The following is a 16,867-nucleotide window of genomic DNA, read 5'->3' as shown; positions in this document are numbered from 1 at the left end:
AGAACAAGTTCAATGGCTAACTTTTTACAACTGTTACCTGAGCCTGCAGCACAGCCAAAGTGACATGATAGGTGTCCACAGAAACAGCAACTGGGGACTGCTGAGTAACAGAGACAGGGAATTTCACAGCTTCAGCTGACAGATGGCAGTACAGCACCTAGAGAGAAAAGGAAGATGAGTTTATATCCTCGGTGAGAGGCAGCCATGCGATGGCAAAACCTCTAAAAGCGATGGGCAAGGTTGACCCGTTGTGGCAGGAAAGAAACATCAGGCTTACTCCCAGACCCAGTTCCGCACTGCCAACCTGCCATTTCAGACTCTGTACCTGAGGCAGTAAAGACCTATTGGTGACAGGAGCTCTCTCCTCCTCTCCACTGTAGGACCCCGATATTCAGGCTTGGCATCCATACACCCCAGCTCCAGCAACACATCTGCCACCGGGGCTCTCCCAGAGCTCACCGATGCGCAGTCCCAGAGCCGCAATCTCACGAGCTCATCAACAGACCTCCAAAGTCTACAACAGACCTCGCCCAAAACTTCCCTGGTTCCACCATCCCCATCGCGCAGGCCTCAGCAATCTCCATAGAACACACCGTCAGTTGATGCAAAAACCCCACACCGTACAATTCAGAACAGCAAAGCCTTACCATGCTGTGGTCCGACTGTCCCTTGCACGTCACGCGACTTATATTTGCGGCTGGTGGTAACTGAGGACCCTCTTCAAATGTGATCTGCACTGAACTCTATGAAAAAAAGAAGTCTGTTAGTTCCCAGTGGTCAAGGTATTCCAGATCGTCTCAAAGAGGACAAATGATTCTTATGTGGGGCCCTAGAGACACTCCAGTCCATTTCCATGAACGCGGCCAGCACGCGGAACCATCACACACTGCAATTCTACCCACCTCAGCTTGTCCATACAGAGAAAGGAAGGTCTCCAGTGAAGGCTTAGTCACAAACACTAAGTTAATTTCAGACAGGCAAGCCCAAATGAGAATGGAAAATTGTTCTGGATAGCAGTCAACTGTAAGTCAAGTGCGTGAACCCTTCTTCATTGCAAAAGCTTTGCTGTTTCTTCTCTCTTTCTCTCTCCCCTCTCTGTGCTAATCCTGCCCCAACTAAAAAAAAAAACCAAAACAACAACCCCACACACACACTACAATACCAATCAACAACAACAAAATCCACCCTCAGCATATGGTACATCAGCTCCTGTGCTCGACCCGTTCCCTTTTTCCACCCTTTCCTGGTTTATTAGATTACAATCTCCACTGCAGAAGCATCCCTCTTCTTCGTTTGAGGATTTCCCCATATAACAGGACCAGTTCTCTACAGAGAACCCTTCTCAAGAAATACAAGACCAAGATAAAGAGTCCAGAGCATGCCTGCAGAAAACCTATCCCCCAAAGATTCCCTCTGCTCACAAGGGGCAAGAAGAGAGAGACAGCAGGCAATCCGAGCACAAGGACACGACTGTTTGCCAAGCTGCTTGTGTTTTAGGGCCAGGGTGACCGAAAGGGAGAATAAAGGTGTGGGAAACCACACTCTTTTTCTCAAGTGAACGAGACTGTGCACTGTCACCTCTGCAACAGACTGACCCAGGTGACAGGTGGAAGGTGGGTGGAAAGAGCTCTCGGGCACTAATCTGATTGACATACATACTACAACCTGAAGAGCCGTTTGCCCACCAAAAACTAGTCCGGATGCCTGCCCTCCTCTCAACACAGACACGAGGCAGCTCTCCCAGTGACCAAACTTCAAAACTGAAAGACTCAATGGAGAAACAATGTTGGATCACTCCCTGCTGCTTCATGCTATTAATGCTTGCTGTTTCTTCTTCTCGCAAGCCTCCTCCACCAGAGCTGTGCATTCACCCACCTGGGTCAGTCCAGATTATCAGGTCAGTCCTTTCTCTCCACAACCAGAACCTCTGCCCAATGACTCAAGTATATAATCAGCAGCAGCAAGCTGTTGCCCTGTTCTTCCCAATACGTCGCAGTCTCACCAAACTGGGCAGCATTGGCCAACTTCAAAAGATCTCATTACTCAGCCCACTCAGAATGAACTGCATGCACAAGGTAGCGCAAATCTAGAATTACCCCAAGGCAGGGAAAAAACACAGAGGAAAAATAAAATGAGGAGCGTAGCATGCACTTGAGAGGCAACTCAATTCTTTCCAAGTCTTTGCCCGGTTTTAAGGCAAGTAACTTGAAATCCAAACAGGAAATATGAAATACCAGCTGCTAACATTTAAAGATCTACAGAAAAAAGTGAGACCTTTTGACGGAAGCCGTTCTCTGGAGTACCAAACATGAGAATGAGACATGTCCAGGAGGCAGACCAACCCTCACTTGCCCACTGCCAGCTCCCTCAGATCACGCTCCTAGCGGAATCTGCCCAAATTCAGATGCTGCCATGCTCTGACCACAAATGCGCTGCTATAAAGCCCCTACTGCGCGTATTACGTTCTCACGTTCACCGTGATTCAGAAACACAAGGAAGCGTGGGCAAGTCTAGACCTGAACGAGATTAGGACATGTTCTTTTTAAATTCACCAAGCTGAAAGAACCCATGCAGAAACAACAAAACCACAGAAGGAAAGAGACTATCAAGAGGGAAGCGACTGAACAGTGTTCCTCCAGGACTAGGACTCAGGAACGCTAGCCTCCCTCTATTATCCTTTTATGGAAAACCATGAGACTTCCACCCCATTTTCAGCATTTTCCTTTCCCTTTCTTGGGACTACGCACAAGGGAAAATGCGACAGCACACCCAGAGGATGGTAAAGATAGCTCTCGAACAGGCAATCAAGACAGGAATCTACGGTTCTTCCCCAGCCACGCCAACAAGCCTGCGGAATCTGAGGGCCAAGACCCTCCACTGTTCTGAGTTCACGCCAACAGCCTGACATACTCACAACCATCGGCTCCTCCACAACAATTCCACTATTACACCCAGCTTTGCAGAGCTGCATTTCCTTATGGCTTTTTGTCAGTTGATAAGCTAAAATGAAAAAAATGTGACAGCAAAAGGAGCTAAGAATAAGTCTACCTGGGGAGAAAGTGAGATCACTCGCTTCTAAGCATAAATCTATCCCCAACTCCCCTCGGGACTTAAAAGGAGAGCAGGGGTGGAGTCAGACTGGGAGTGGGGAAGGAGGCACTGTCAATTGCGATGAGCGCTATCAGGCCTTATGCCCCTTCCGTTGACTGGATTCAAGAATAATTTTGTAGGAGACAGGGACTGGGGGGGGGGGGGGGGCCGGGGCAGAGGGGGCCACAGGGGAATACAAGGCTAGCATTTTCAACAATGGAATTATTTTCAACAACGGAATTGCCATCAGTTCTAAACTGAGGTTTACCCAACAACTACAATGCACCGCAAAAAAAGGAGATGCAGCTTCTCCTTCAAGACCTCGGCAGACGGCAGGACTATCCTTTATGTAACATCATCACAACGACAAAACAAAGAAACCTAACACACGCCGAGCCCAGAACAAGTCTGTTCTGCACTCTTCAGAAGGTGTGCATGGACTACATGGAGAAGACTGTAGTCAACCTGAGGCTGACTTCCCCTAATTGCACCAAACTTTTAAAAGACCAGAGGAGTATTGCTTAAAAAAAATTCTCAGTTACAGTTAGCGCTTCCATATTATTAAGTCCCTACCCTCTTCTCATTCGGCAGCCCCCTAGATCACCTGAAAACATAATTCCTCAGGGCATGGCATGAAAAGTTACTCAGCCTTGCAATATGTTAGCGAAGTTGCAACGGAGACTAAAACGGTCTTACTTCTTCTTCTACTGGTACAGCCTCCCAGCACTACAGGCTGTAACATGAAAGTTGTCATATAAGTCAGCGAAGAGTTGCTCAGCAGAACGCATCTTGCAAAAACTCAACACCGAAGCGCCAGCTAAAAGACAAAATGCTAATTTTCAGTTGTTTTATTGCCTGACAAACAGATACCTCAAAAATAACTGTGTTGTAAAGGACAGTTGTGAGTCTAGGCCAAACATTGCAACGCAGTAACTTTCTGTATGGATTGCAAAGTGACTGAAATCATTACGTAAGTAGTCATCTTGAGCAACAATTACATATCTCTGTGGCTTTGTAAGCATTACTTGGATTCATGGCCCACACTAAGTCTTCCACCTCTATCCCTGATCAAAGTCTGTGCCATTTCTTCCACATGTCCAAAAGAATTTCCATGTCTTAATTCCAAGGCACAAGGAGGAAACACTAGCAAAAAGATCATTGTTATCTCTTTCCCAGTTACATGATCGGTCACTTTATCCCATTTTATGAGGACCAGGGGACTGAGCACTGGAATTCTACGGCTCAAAAGCAAGGCATTGGCAGGAATGGGACACCTGAGGGGTGTGAGAAGAAAAGGGTCCAAGATGGAGTATTTTTCCCAGTTAAACACATGTAAGCAGCTCCAGGTAACTCCCAACCTTATCCAGAAACCCACATAAGACACAGCCTCCCAGTGTAACCACCAGGCCCCACTTCAGAGAACAGCTTTTAGACCCAGCAACTCACTGCAGCAACGCCACTTTCTGAGGAACAACTGCAGCAGAAACCAAAGCACGGCTCTCCAGGGGCCTCTGTGCCATTTCAGCCATCAGCTAATCTTCACCTTACAGGAGTTCTAAATTCTGGAACGTAGAAATTCAGGTCATTTTGTGAGAATCTGAGGAATTCGGCACACAACGGAAGAGCACAGCACATCAGATACGGGTGACTGCTGACACTTGGCCACCACGGCCACAGCATTCTGACAAGAGGGGCATGGGACGAGAGGGTGCATTTCTACGGGGTGGGGCGGAAAGGCATTTCACAGATCTTCTCGCTTCTGTTCGGTCCCTCTCTCCGAAGAGGGACGGCCTCTGCCTGTGCGTGCTCTGTCCCAGAGAAAGGCCCTCAACTTTCCTGTCAGGTCTTGAAAAGAGAAGAAGCAGTTGCTGTGCACTGTACTGAGCCAACTGCAGGGGAGCCACTAAGCGTCACTCACGGCAGCGGATCCCCTCAATACAATATGCGTCATATCAGAACGAACTTACTTTCCATCACAAAATAAAGAGCTGGCTTTGAGGGTTCAACACCCGCAGGATCTGCAGGGTTTTGGCTTCCGCATGATAAATCGGCTGAGCGTATCCTGACACTCAGAAGTTTTCCGCAGCAAAAACGACAGCTTTTTCAGGATGTGGATCTCAGGTTCAACGCTGCAGCCGGCTATTTGCAAGACCAGGGGAAGGCGGGGAGGAGGAGGGAGGGAGAAAGGAATGGAGGCAGGCAGAAGGAAGAACTTCAGCAGCTGACATGTTAAACACCAGACCAAGTTTCTCACATCTTACCCAGTGTAACTATCAAGAGCATAATCTTACACTACATAATCTAGTCCCATTTAGTTCCAGACAAAAGATTCAGTTCCAACAGCCTGCAGCAGGCAGTAGTCCCACATCCACCTTATACAGTGCCACCCTCTCAATCTTCTTGTACCTCATCCTGTAAGATCAAGAACATAGCCCGGTTAGGCTACTTGTTAGGCTACTACTCGTAATCAGTCCTACTATCTCTCAGAGGAGTCAGGCCCCCACTCTGGACTCCTCCTGCCCTTGGTATACTTAAGGGACTGTTTTCTAACTCTCCTTTAGAGTACAATGAAGGCTTCTGAACTCGTTGAAGTAACCAGTACAAGAAATGGGACTTGAACACAACAACAGGGCCAGTCGATTTTTCCCCCCACTGCCAGCTATGAAAACTTCTCACCCTATTTTGGAACAGGCACCTTACCGTTTTCTCAGTTGTTGACAACTAAGCACAAGCAATTCACAACATTAAAGGAAATTAAAAGACAAAGAATCACCAGAGAAGTAACAGCCAAATTCACAAAAGCAGGCACAGCTTATGGTTTGGTGGTTAACCTGATCGTTATCCCCGTATCTGGCAGACCAACCGCACCTTTGTGGAAAGATCCATTTTTCCACCAACCTCTTGGGAACAGAGCACTCAGTCTCTCGAAAACCTGTCAGAGGATAAGCTCACGCTAAAACCAATGAACAAGTTTGAATACCCTGTCCTTTGACACCATCAGAGCCTGCATGGGGATACAAACATCCATTCCCATTTTCTAATGCTAGCCAGCTAGATCTAAGGTGGGAAAGAGAGACCGAGTGCGGCTACATTTCTGTTAAAAAGGACAATTTCACTTATCACAAGTAGCAATGAAGGAGAAACTGTGCCAACCTTTCCAAGTCAATCTAACGTTTGGTAAGTCAATCTAACAAGGCAAGGGAAGGAGGAGGTGACAAGTCATGCCACGCATGGAGCAGAGAGAACTACAGGTGGGAAAGCAAAGGACTGAACACAATGGAACAAGGAACAAAAACTTAGTTTCTTCAAAAGGAAAACAATAAAAACTAGCTGGGGAGCATCAGTAAGGCAGGTCCAATGAACCAAATCCGTGCAAAACGGTGGCAATAAGCAACACCCAGCTTCACGAGCAGGGTCTCTGACACACCTCAACATCGGAAGACAAGACATACATAAGACAAGCATTAAGAAAGGTAACATTCGGAACAAGTCAATTCCCCCATCCATCTGTAACAGGCAGAAGATACAATTTAGCAGTTAAATCAGCCGGGGAACAGGGGTACACAATCCTACGTGGACAGCCCATCTGCATTCACACCTGCACAATACTTGTAAAGGCTGATTCTATGCATTTCTTACAAGTACAAAACTCGCCTTGAGACACGCTGCTCTTCCAAGTAGTAACGCTCAACCATCTCGCCTCGTAGAAGCGACAGACAACAAAGTCTCTCAGAAAACTCACCGTTCCCCCACGGCCAACATACAGGGTACCAGGACCAAGCAGTACCGGCTACGGCTTTCTTTACAAAACCCGTAACAGTCTGTGCTCTAAATCCACGTTACCTGGTCTTAGGTGACTTCGTACATCCTTTCAAAAGGAGTGGCGGACAACACTTTTAAATATTCTCTGCCCTACAATGCTTGACACCAGTAAAACAAAAACATACCCAGTCTGAGGCCAGAAAAGGAATGCAAAAGGTGGCTCATCACGCACAAATATCCCAATTCTGGTTGTTTTGCGCTTCCTAATGCCAGGAGGCAACCATCATCCGAAAATAATCACAGCTCTCGCTCTGCGCTTTGAAGGAGATTGTTTGATTAAATCCTTTCAAAAAGGGTTCTGCTCCACTACCATTAAGGACTACGGAACTCCAAGAACACCGCGCTTGACCTACGTGATTAAGATTTGTTCTGTCTTGTGCAGTTACTTTCAAGTACAACTGCTTAACAAGCCTTACTAACCCTTCTGCTCTCAAGATGCCAGACAACGCTATCTAATTTAAGCAGGAAAACAAAAGGCCGAAACTGAACTGCCCTGTACTTGCCAATGAAGTTAAGCCCTCCTTCGGTCAAACCGCAGAGGACACTCATTCAGGTTCTGCAGCCTTTATGTAAATGGCTGTATCGCACGGGTGCAACTTTCACGCCTTGTAACTGAAAAGGACTTGCCCGAAAAAAGACAGGTACCATGCAGGCAACACGTAACAAAAACAAGCATTTCTTCCTAAGTCACCTCCCTCAAAGATCCAATTTTTTCTCATCCCAGCGAGTTATTATCAAGGGATTACACTAAGGCAAACAAAAATACAGAGAAATGAAGAGCTACAGAAGGTATGCTGGAAAAACTGCTGTGCAAACATTCCCAAAGGAGCCAAAGTCATGACAGTACCTACAGGGTTAGACTTTACAAAGCCTATTACGTTGATACACCTAACAACAGTCGGGGGCAGGGGGAGTAATAATTTCTCATTCCTCCCCGCCTTCATCAATCGCCTGACTTTTTCACGGGGTCGTGCTGCACTCAGAGATCTGCTTTTCTGGCCTGCCTCTAGTCCACAACTTAAGTCACTTTGTCAAAAGGGGAGAGACTTTTCCAGTCTCGTTGGAAAACTCAAACACAAGTTCGCATCGCATTCTTCAAGATTTTAACCTCATTTTCTTCAAACACATCAGCTTCACGGTAACCTTTTTCAGCTCTTGATCTTCCCGTGCAACTTAGCAGAAAGGCCCTTCCTTCCTGTTCACGTGACAGAAAAAAAGGAGACTATGACAGACTCGGACCGTAGCTGTTGCAGGCAAAAGCACCTGCCTTGCAAGCAACGCGAGCTACCGTGGAATTATTTCCATACGGAATCAGCGAGGCATAGTCTCCTTCACGAGCCTCAAAACTACAGCTCGATACAACGGTAACGCTAGGAGATTAAAGGGAATAAAGACCAGCAAATTCGGAAGAGGTTGCTGTAGAAACCTCGAAGCGGCTACACCAGCCGGTTTCATCGACACCTACCTTCCCCCGCTTTTACAAGGCGGCATACTCACGTGGAGTTACGCTCCCGTCCCACCAGGCCGGTGCGAAGCTGCTCGAAAAGCGACGCCGGCTTCCGTCGGCGAAGACCTCGCCGCCCCCGACAGCGCCCGACGACGGACGCTTCCCCGGAGCCCGAGAACAAAGGGCAGCCGGCACCGCCCGCCCAGAAGCCGCCGCCGCTCCCCCCACCTCACGGCGCCCGCCCCCGCCCGCCCGCCCGGGCCCCGCCGTACCCCGTGCCGGCGCGCCTGGCTGTTGAGGGCTCGCACCCAGGCCCGCTGCCACTGCTCTCGCAGGGACCGGAGGGCGAGCAGCGCGGCGAGCAGCACCCGGGCCCCGGCCTCCTCCGCCGCCCCGCGCCGCCGCGGCGCCCGCAGGGCCGCGGACCGCCAGTACTGGAGCAGCCAGGCCGCGACGGTGAGCAGCGAGGCGGCGAAGAGCAGCACCAGCGCGGCCCAGCCCGGATCCGGCCCCATGGCGCCGCGCGCAGCGACTCACGGCGGGCCGGCCGGCATGGCGGGCCGGCCCCCGCCCGGCCCCGGCGCTGCGGCGCCGGCCCAGCCGCCGCCGCCACCTCCCGCCGGGGGAGGGGAAGGCCGCGCCGCCGCCCTCCTCCCGGCCCCGCGGCGCACGTGGGCCCGGCCCGGCCCCCGCCGCGCGCCGCCGCAGCCCGGCCCCAGCGGCGCACCCGCGCCCGCCTGCGCACAACCGACGCCCCGGCCCGCGCGCGGCGGCGGCGCCGGCCGCCTTCTTCCGGCGCTGGGGCGCCGCCGGGCGCGCGCCCCCGCGCGGCCTGGCGGGGCGGCCAGAAAGGGGCAGGGGGTCTGCCCCGCGGCCCGACCTCCCCCCCCCCCGGGCGCAGCTTACGGCCCGGTTCTCCACGCCTTCCCCTCCTGAGGCCGCTCCCGTGGTTGTGGCCCCCCCCGTCCGGGTCTGCACGTAGTTGACGGGCGGCCGCCCGTCCGGGCAACCTCGTAGCTGCTGCCGCTGCGAGCCTTCTCTTCCGGCGGCCTGAAGCAGCAGCGCGGTCGCGCACTGGAAGCCGAGCTCCCCGCCGGCCTTCGGAGCCCCGATTAAGAAGGCTTTTCTGGTAACGCCGCCGTCTTTTTCACCGGCAGCGACTGCCCGCCCTACGCCAGGCACGCAGGACACACCAGCACGTGGAAGCCTGCCCTTCGCCCGCTGCCAGCTCGGGCCCCCTGCGCTGCGGAGGGCAGGTAAGACGAGCTTCGACCACCTCTCCTCGCAACGGCCGCGACCCAAGGTAGCAGCGGCCGGCTGGTGCCAATTCCTGGCTCTGCTGGAGGGTCTCTGGCCACCCCCCCTCCCCCCAGAGCAGCAGCACGGGAAAAGCCGTCTGAAGCCACCTCGGGTCACCACGGGAAAGCCCTTCTGGCTGCTACCGTACCCTCTGCCGCTTCCCGCCTCTGCCCGCCGACTCGCACCTAAACGCGACATCTGTGGAGAGAAACTGCGCCTATCTCGACTCTCCCCCCCCCCCCCCCGCAGGAATAATCCCCTGGGGCTCCAACAGCTGTTACAGATCGCCTGGCGACTGAAGAGCTCGAGTAAGACGTTTTATTGTTTGTTTGTTTGTTTTTTTCCCCAGCATCTGAGGAAACGCGTGGCGCGAGGAGACAGACGGTCGCTCTGTTTTTCGCTCCCGCACATCCCGCCAGCGCTAGACGCGGGAGTGCCACCCCCACCCCCCGTAACCCGGCTCCCCGCCCCGGAGGCTGGCAGTGCTGCGCTGCTCGGGGGTCGCCGGCAGCCGCCCGCAAGCGCCGCTTCCCAGACCTGGGCACAAAAGGCGGTGCTGGCTGCCGGGAGGGAGGCCCGCCGGGCGGGCCCTGCCGCGGCGCCGCGCACCCCTCAGCTGGGGCTTGCCCGCTCCCCGCCGGGGAGGAAGTGACGTACCTGGAGGCGGAATAGAGCCCGTTCGAGGGGCGCCGAGGCGGCCATGGTCGTTGCGGGCGCTGCGGGGCGGAGTCCGTCGCGGGGCCGCGCCCGGGCCGGGGCGAGCGCCGCTTCCCGCGCGGATCCACGCAGGCTCCAGCGCCGGGCACGGGCGCTTACGGACGCCCTCAGCGCAGCCGAAAGCGGTACGGGCCCCGGCCGGTCTCCGCGCAGAGCCCCACGCCGGCAGGCCGCTCGCGCCAGGGCCAAAGATGGCGCGCCACTCGCCGGGGGGCCGGAGGGCGCATCCGGTGCCTCCTCTCTAGCCTCCGGCTGGAAACACGCGGCGGGAGGCGGCGGCGGGCGGCGCTCCGCGCCCGGCCCTGCTCTTTGCCCTTGGCAGGGGCAGCGCCCGCCGCGGCCATGGCGGCCTGGCCCGCCGTGCCCCTCCTCATCAACCTCGGCGGGTCGCTGCTGGGCTTCGTGGCCACGCTCACGCTGATCCCGGCCTTCAAGGATCACTTCCTCGCCGCGCGGCTCTTCGGCGAAGACCTCAACAAGGCCTCACGGCACCCCGTGTGAGTAGCGCTGCCCCGCTGAACTGTGCGCCGAGGGGCTGGACCGGCACCGGCCACGAGACCGGGCTCGGGGTTGGCCGGGCTGACTCCCCACCTTGCCTTCGTTTCAGCCCCGAAGCACAAGGCGTGATCAGCGGGGCCGTGTTCCTGATCACCCTCTTCTGCTTCATCCCCGTGCCCTTCCTGAGATGCTTCGTGGAGGAGCAGTGCGCGGCCTTTCCTTATGACGAGGTGAGGCTTGCCTGGCCTGGCGCTGGGCATGTGGTGGGCACGGGTAGGGAGTGGCTGCTGGTAATTGGGGTCCCGTTCTCTGTTCTGCAGTTTGTGGAGCTCATCGGTTCGCTCCTCGCCATCTGCTGCATGATTTTCCTGGGCTTTGCCGATGACGTTCTGAACCTGCGCTGGCGCCACAAGCTCCTTCTTCCTACCATGGCTTCCCTCCCGCTGCTCATGGTTTACTTCACCAACTTTGGGAACACAACCATTGTGGTGCCTAAGCCCTTCCGGGTGCTGCTGGGCATGCACTTGGACCTGGGTAAGTTATGAATCACCCAAAGCCATGGTCCAAGCGGCGAGCAGTCGGCGGAAAGGGTCATCTGATGGCACTCTGTGCTGCAGGGGGAACACACAAAGGATTTGCTTAAGTAACCAAAGAGAGGGCACAACTCCACCCACTAAGTATTAGGCTGGAAAGAACATCCAGAAACCCAGCACGCGTTCAACCACACATAGATAGGCACTGATCGTTTTTCCAGGATTCTGGCAATAGTTGAGTGCTCGGCTGCCAATACCAGAATGACCAAAGGACAGAAACAGAGCACTACAGTCTGCTGCCATGTTGCAACAGTTTGCTGCTGTCGCCGTGTTGTACATACGTGTACATGTGAGGGCTGTTCACAGGACGGGGAGTGATTTATTAGTAAGCTACCGCTATCAAAACTCACTGAGAGCGCTAGGTAATGGATTGTTGTACAAAGCAGGAAGCGAGAGCTTCGGTGAACTGGACCAGGGCCTGCTTCACCTATGAATACTAAAGTGCTTGGTTCACTCTGATCTGCAGGTATCCTCTACTATGTGTACATGGGCATGCTAGCAGTGTTCTGCACCAACGCCATCAACATTCTTGCTGGAATTAATGGAATTGAAGCAGGGCAGGCTCTGGTGATAGCTGCTTCCATCATCGTATTCAACATTGTAGAGTTAAATGGTAAGGAAGATAACATATATGTTTGCGCGTGCAAAAAGCAAAGGGAGATAGAATCCTAGATTTCAGTATCTGGTATTACTAAAAAATCAACCAGTCCTGTCTTATCACAAATGCGTTTTTTTCTTGTTTCTATAGGGGATTATCGAGATGATCACATTTTTTCCCTCTACTTCATGATTCCCTTTTTTTTTACCACGCTGGGGCTGTTTTACCACAACTGGTAAGAGGACAGACATTCAGAGTTTCTTCAGAAGCATCCTTTCCCTTTACTTTCTCCCTTTTCAAACAAACTAAACCACTTACCAATGTGCAGGTGGGACACTGCAGCATAGACAGGCTTCTTGCTAGAACCAAGAGCACAAAGCATCGATGCACCGGTAGCTTTTGTTTCTATTACAACAATTCCAGTCACGCCGGCTCACCAAAATGCACAGAATACGCTCCCCCAAATGTCTCGCTAGCCGTTTTTTCATACCATATTCTCTGAAAGTCAGGTTGTGTGTCCCAGTTCCGCAGTTCTTAGCGTAAATACCTGCAATTGTTTTTTATGGTCTAGATCCCCTCTTGGCCCCTAACCTGCCATGTGGGAATACATTCAGTGGTTATAAAGTCATTTTCATGGCAACAGCGATTGTGACAGACCTTTGCTTTTCTGACCTGTGGATTGCAGGTACCCATCTCGAGTGTTTGTTGGGGACACTTTCTGCTACTTTGCTGGCATGACCTTCGCCGTGGTGGGGATCTTGGGGCACTTTAGCAAAACAATGCTGCTTTTTTTCATCCCACAAGTGCTCAACTTCCTCTACTCGTTGCCTCAACTGTTCCACATCATTCCTTGTCCCCGTCACCGGCTGCCGAGGTAACGTACCAGAGTGACCCATAACGGTACCACAGATTGTGCCTTTTATCTCCAACACCAGCTGAGAAAGGTGGTGGTAGGTGCTCTTTTTAAAAGCCATCAAAATAAATTTTATAGTTAAAAGAAGTTAGCTGGCTCGCTCTGCCAGCTACGAGTGAGTCACACAGTAGAGGTTTCTCAAAGAAGTTAACTCTTCCGACTACGCCCCGCCCCCAGGTAAAGAAGAGTGATTTTTAACAGTGTTAGAATGTGATTATTCTCAGCTACAAGATTGAGGGAAATTGATACAGGCCACTTTTAATGCTGTTGCAGTAGGATCTGCTAAGATTTCATAGTAGCAGGCATTCTGTGGCACTATGCCATATCAGCAATTGTCTCTGCAGCTGTTAGATTCTTCTATTTTATTTTTAAAACTATATAGCTTTATGCATATATTGGGGGCGCAGTGGGGAGGAACCTCCTCCTGACTCTGCCCAGTCTGAGGGACGAGGTATCAGCAGCTGTTGTTAAGCATACCAGATTGTTCCTGCTTTTTCCACCAGTGGATTTCTTCCTGAACTACTCAGCTAGGGATCTAAGTCTGCTTACATAGGGATCTCTCTGTCTCCTTGCTCTATCCAGACTAAAATTTTAATGTTTCTTTTAGGCTCAATCCTAGTACAGGGAAGTTGGAGATGAGCTACTCCAAATTCAAAACTAAGAGCCTCTCTGCCCTGGGAACAAACATTCTGAAGGTAATACCTAGAAAACATTCAAAATCCAGACACATTTTAAGGCGGTGATCAAATGTGAGAGGAACAGGATGGGAGGGAATGCCTAACTTCTGGGTTCAATAGTTATTTCCTGTCTCAAATCCAGAAGAAAATACTCTGCTTAGCGTGTCACCCTCTCTCGCAGTCAGTCGAATGTGTTAATAATCAGTCTTTCAGAACAGCACGCGTAGCCGTGTCCCAGGACCATCATAAGCCTATCCTGTCTTTTCAGTAAGAGCATGAGCGAGACTTCAGGGATGGTACAGCAAAAGGGATCTAGAGCAAAACCAGCCGGTGAGCACCAAACATACCTGGTGAAATAGCGTGCAACATTTCTCTCCCCAGGCAGTCAAGATCTTGCACATAGTAGACGTGAGGAGTGGAACAGATGAAGATGGCGAATACACTGAGTGCAATAATATGACACTTATTAACTTTGTTATAAAGCTGATTGGACCCACCCACGAGCGAAATCTCACTCTCCTGTTGCTACTCATTCAGGTCAGACAAATGGTTCCTCCAGTAGAAAGATGTACTTTGCAATAGAAACAGATCCAAATCAGTCTCAAGAGTCGAAAGGGGGAAGTAAAGTATCATGCTCTTCACGCAAGATGCAGTTGAGCTGTGCAACTTGAGGAGAATCGGAGGTTTACACAGCTCAAGGAGGAAACAGATTCCTCCCCCCTCCCCGCCCCATTCATTGGGAGCTAATAAAGTCCCTAGGTTAGCTTGAAAAGAGTCCCAAGGCACGAATCGCTGGCTGCTAGAAAAACATTAGGAAAGCGGAGGCCCTTGTCACTCTGACCCGATACAGCCTTTTTCCACATTCCTGTTTTTCAGTCACACCAAATAACAGTCCTGGAGTTATCTCCAGTCAGCGGACTTGCGTAAGCGTGGCAGGCAGCTCAGCGGTATCTGAAATCTGAGTAGGGTGCAGGAGAGTTTTGAAGCAACTTCGAGCGCAAGGATAACGTGCCTCTCATACTGCCGCTACCTCCATTCAGCACGTGAACTCGCATGCATAACATAGTAGAAACACTGCTTTTGGAAAGGCCTGCATTGTTTAGTTGCCCACAATAAAATTATTTTTTCATCCTCAGATCAAAGATAAGAGATTCTTACTAGGAAAGAGAAGAGACACTTAGCCAAATTCCCATTCGTGAGGAAGGACTTCCAGCAAACAAACCTGGAGACTGAGCAGGGTTTAGACAGGCTACATCGGGGATGGGAGAGGATGGGAAGTACGTACTGCTTGATCTTGAGCCCAGTCACAGCAGAGAAGTCTTGGCAGCACCTTCTTGTAAGGATGCTGAATTGCAGCTTTGACACGAGGTATTTTCCGTCACAAACCATAGGGTTTACGTTTCCTCCTTAAGGAGGAAAGAGTTGTTCCAACCGTTCATCTCGTCCACTTGTTCTCACAATGCGACTGCACGCAGGCACACGCAGAAATCTCCTGCAGATAGCTACAGTTCTCGGACAAAGAACCGAGGACTTTGGCTAGACTTCTGCCTTTCGTCTTTCTATACCTAAAAAATGTAGCCTAAGTGGTGTTATTTAGTGAAACGAGGCATGCTCAAAAGCGCAGCAAATCCATCTGGAAAGGAGGAATCTGCCAGCCTGTAAACTACTTAACACTATAATGTTTCTGTTGTCTGTCTCATTTTTACCTAGGTCCTGGGTAGCACAATTGCTTTTTCAATCCGGTACCAACTAGTGCGCTTGTTTTACGATGTATGACTGGGCTGTCAGGAGCAGGGGAAAGAGTTGTACCTGCCAGTCAATTTTCTCCAGTTGCTGAACAAATGATTCAACTGATCTTACTCCGGCCCTCCGAGAACCTCAGGACACCTGTCAGAATGCAAGCAACTACTCTGCGTGGGCCAGTCTTGAACTGTAATCATCTTTTTTTTGTGCACAGAAGGCTTTTGTCCGATTCTGCTGACAGAAAAGATTCACTGCTACTTGGACATCATTGTTACTGGGATTACCTTTCAGAGGGGAAGTAAATGACCCAAATGTTTACTCACAGCAAAGTGGGAAGGATGAAATCTCTATACATCTAGCAAGCATGTTACTGTTCCCCGAGAGAGGAAACAGGAACTTCCATTTCCATGAGACTCTGTACAGCAGAGCAAGTAAACCAGAATCCTCTCCTGGCTTCTCCAGTCCTGTCTTTGGTCCATAGACATAGCATGACATGTTATAAACCATACCCAAAACTCAAGAGCGCTCTGAGAATAAAATAACTCATGGTACCCTTTCCCCTTCATGCTTTGCCTCGAGAATATTGACATGCAGCGAAACTAGGTTACATGATACATCTCTGTGGCTTTCTACCCTGCTAGGGGGCTGATCATTTCTGCAGCAGACTCCCTTCTCTTTCACAGCTACGGGGAATGTTCCCACCAAAGGGCTTTTATTTCTGAACATCTTTATCATCTGCCTTTCCACCTTGCTTCGTGGAATAGGACACATCTGGACCAGGCTAGCAGAGTAAGGATGGCTGTGTCCTTGCGTAACAGAGGACTTCCATAAAAGCCTTAGATTAATGTGGAAGTAAGACCCTGCAGGCTGCAATTACCTCTTCCTCAAATACAAATCGTTATTTATATAGCAGTAGCTGGCACCATAGTTCACCACAGAATTGCTGCCTTCCTGACAGATAAACACACACAGCCTTGGAGTACCAGGTTAAATAGTCTGCACAAGATTAATGGGAGTGAAAAGCAAAATAATGCAACAGCAAAGGCAGGGACACTGAGATGGGTGACAGTAGAAGTTGCCGAGTCCAGTAACTTAATAGATGCAAGGCTGGCACACCTCCACACGCCCAAGTCCAGCCAGTAGCAAGGCTGAGAACGTATTCCTGGTAGGCAGAAATGCATACGTCCAGCAACACTGATCAACACAGGAAATACACAGCACTCAAACATGAATGGTACAAGTGGCCAAATCCTCTTCCTCCTCTCCAGCTGATGAGTTTGGAAGTCTGCTAGTAGAGTGTATTCATATAAACATATACATGTACACACACAAACGTTAACGAATCCTTTCAGTAGCTGGCCTTAAACACTCAGTCTGTCCAGTAACTAGCCGCTGGATTTCCTGGCACCAGGTCATATGAACACCTGAGGTCCACAGTACTACGCTACTTGCTCTTACTCAAATCTTCTC

General features: G+C 51.0%; 2 protein-coding genes across 6 annotated transcripts in view; one reads left to right on the top strand and one right to left on the bottom strand.

The window, feature by feature from the left end:
* The window catches only part of C2CD2L (C2CD2 like), a 32,495-nt gene extending 22,084 nt beyond the window's left edge, over positions 1-10,411 (bottom strand). For 3 of the 5 annotated variants that reach the window (XM_052783838.1, XM_052783839.1, XM_052783837.1), the window contains exons 1-3: positions 8,632-8,986; positions 648-743; positions 38-157 (exon numbers count right to left, since the gene is read on the bottom strand). In XM_052783838.1, coding sequence (XP_052639798.1) covers positions 38-157; positions 648-743; positions 8,632-8,874 — 459 coding nt within the window. In that variant the 5' untranslated portion in view covers positions 8,875-8,986. Of the gene's footprint in view, positions 1-37; positions 158-647; positions 744-8,631; positions 8,988-10,315 lie in introns of those variants that run through there. The other 2 variants (XM_052783840.1, XM_052783841.1) reach the window with 2 other exon arrangements.
* Positions 10,412-10,431: 20 nt separating this feature from the next.
* On the top strand, positions 10,432-15,953 carry DPAGT1 (dolichyl-phosphate N-acetylglucosaminephosphotransferase 1). The gene is made up of 9 exons (XM_052783842.1): positions 10,432-10,872; positions 10,983-11,103; positions 11,194-11,407; positions 11,933-12,079; positions 12,215-12,299; positions 12,750-12,938; positions 13,585-13,672; positions 14,036-14,191; positions 15,365-15,953. The coding sequence occupies exons 1-9, from the start codon at positions 10,718-10,720 to the stop codon at positions 15,428-15,430; spliced, it is 1,221 nt and encodes a 406-aa protein (XP_052639802.1). The 5' UTR covers positions 10,432-10,717; the 3' UTR covers positions 15,431-15,953.
* Positions 15,954-16,867: the final 914 nt, after the last annotated feature.

The sequence above is a fragment of the Harpia harpyja genome, chromosome 4, assembly GCF_026419915.1.
Source record: "Harpia harpyja isolate bHarHar1 chromosome 4, bHarHar1 primary haplotype, whole genome shotgun sequence".
Classification (NCBI taxonomy): domain Eukaryota; kingdom Metazoa; phylum Chordata; class Aves; order Accipitriformes; family Accipitridae; genus Harpia; species Harpia harpyja.
The sequence above is the reverse complement of the archived record's forward strand: the minus strand, read 5'-3'. Positions and strand labels throughout refer to the sequence as shown.

Excerpts from the sequence above, each read along its gene's own strand:
- DPAGT1 (XM_052783842.1), top strand. The coding sequence starts at position 10,718 with ATGGCGGCCTGGCCCGCCGTGCCCCTCCTCATCAACCTCGGCGGGTCG. Across the intron at positions 11,104-11,193 it reads CGGCCTTTCCTTATGACGAG|TTTGTGGAGCTCATCGGTTC; the intron begins GTGAGGCTTGCC and ends TCTGTTCTGCAG. Across the intron at positions 13,673-14,035 it reads TGGGAACAAACATTCTGAAG|GCAGTCAAGATCTTGCACAT; the intron begins GTAATACCTAGA and ends TTCTCTCCCCAG.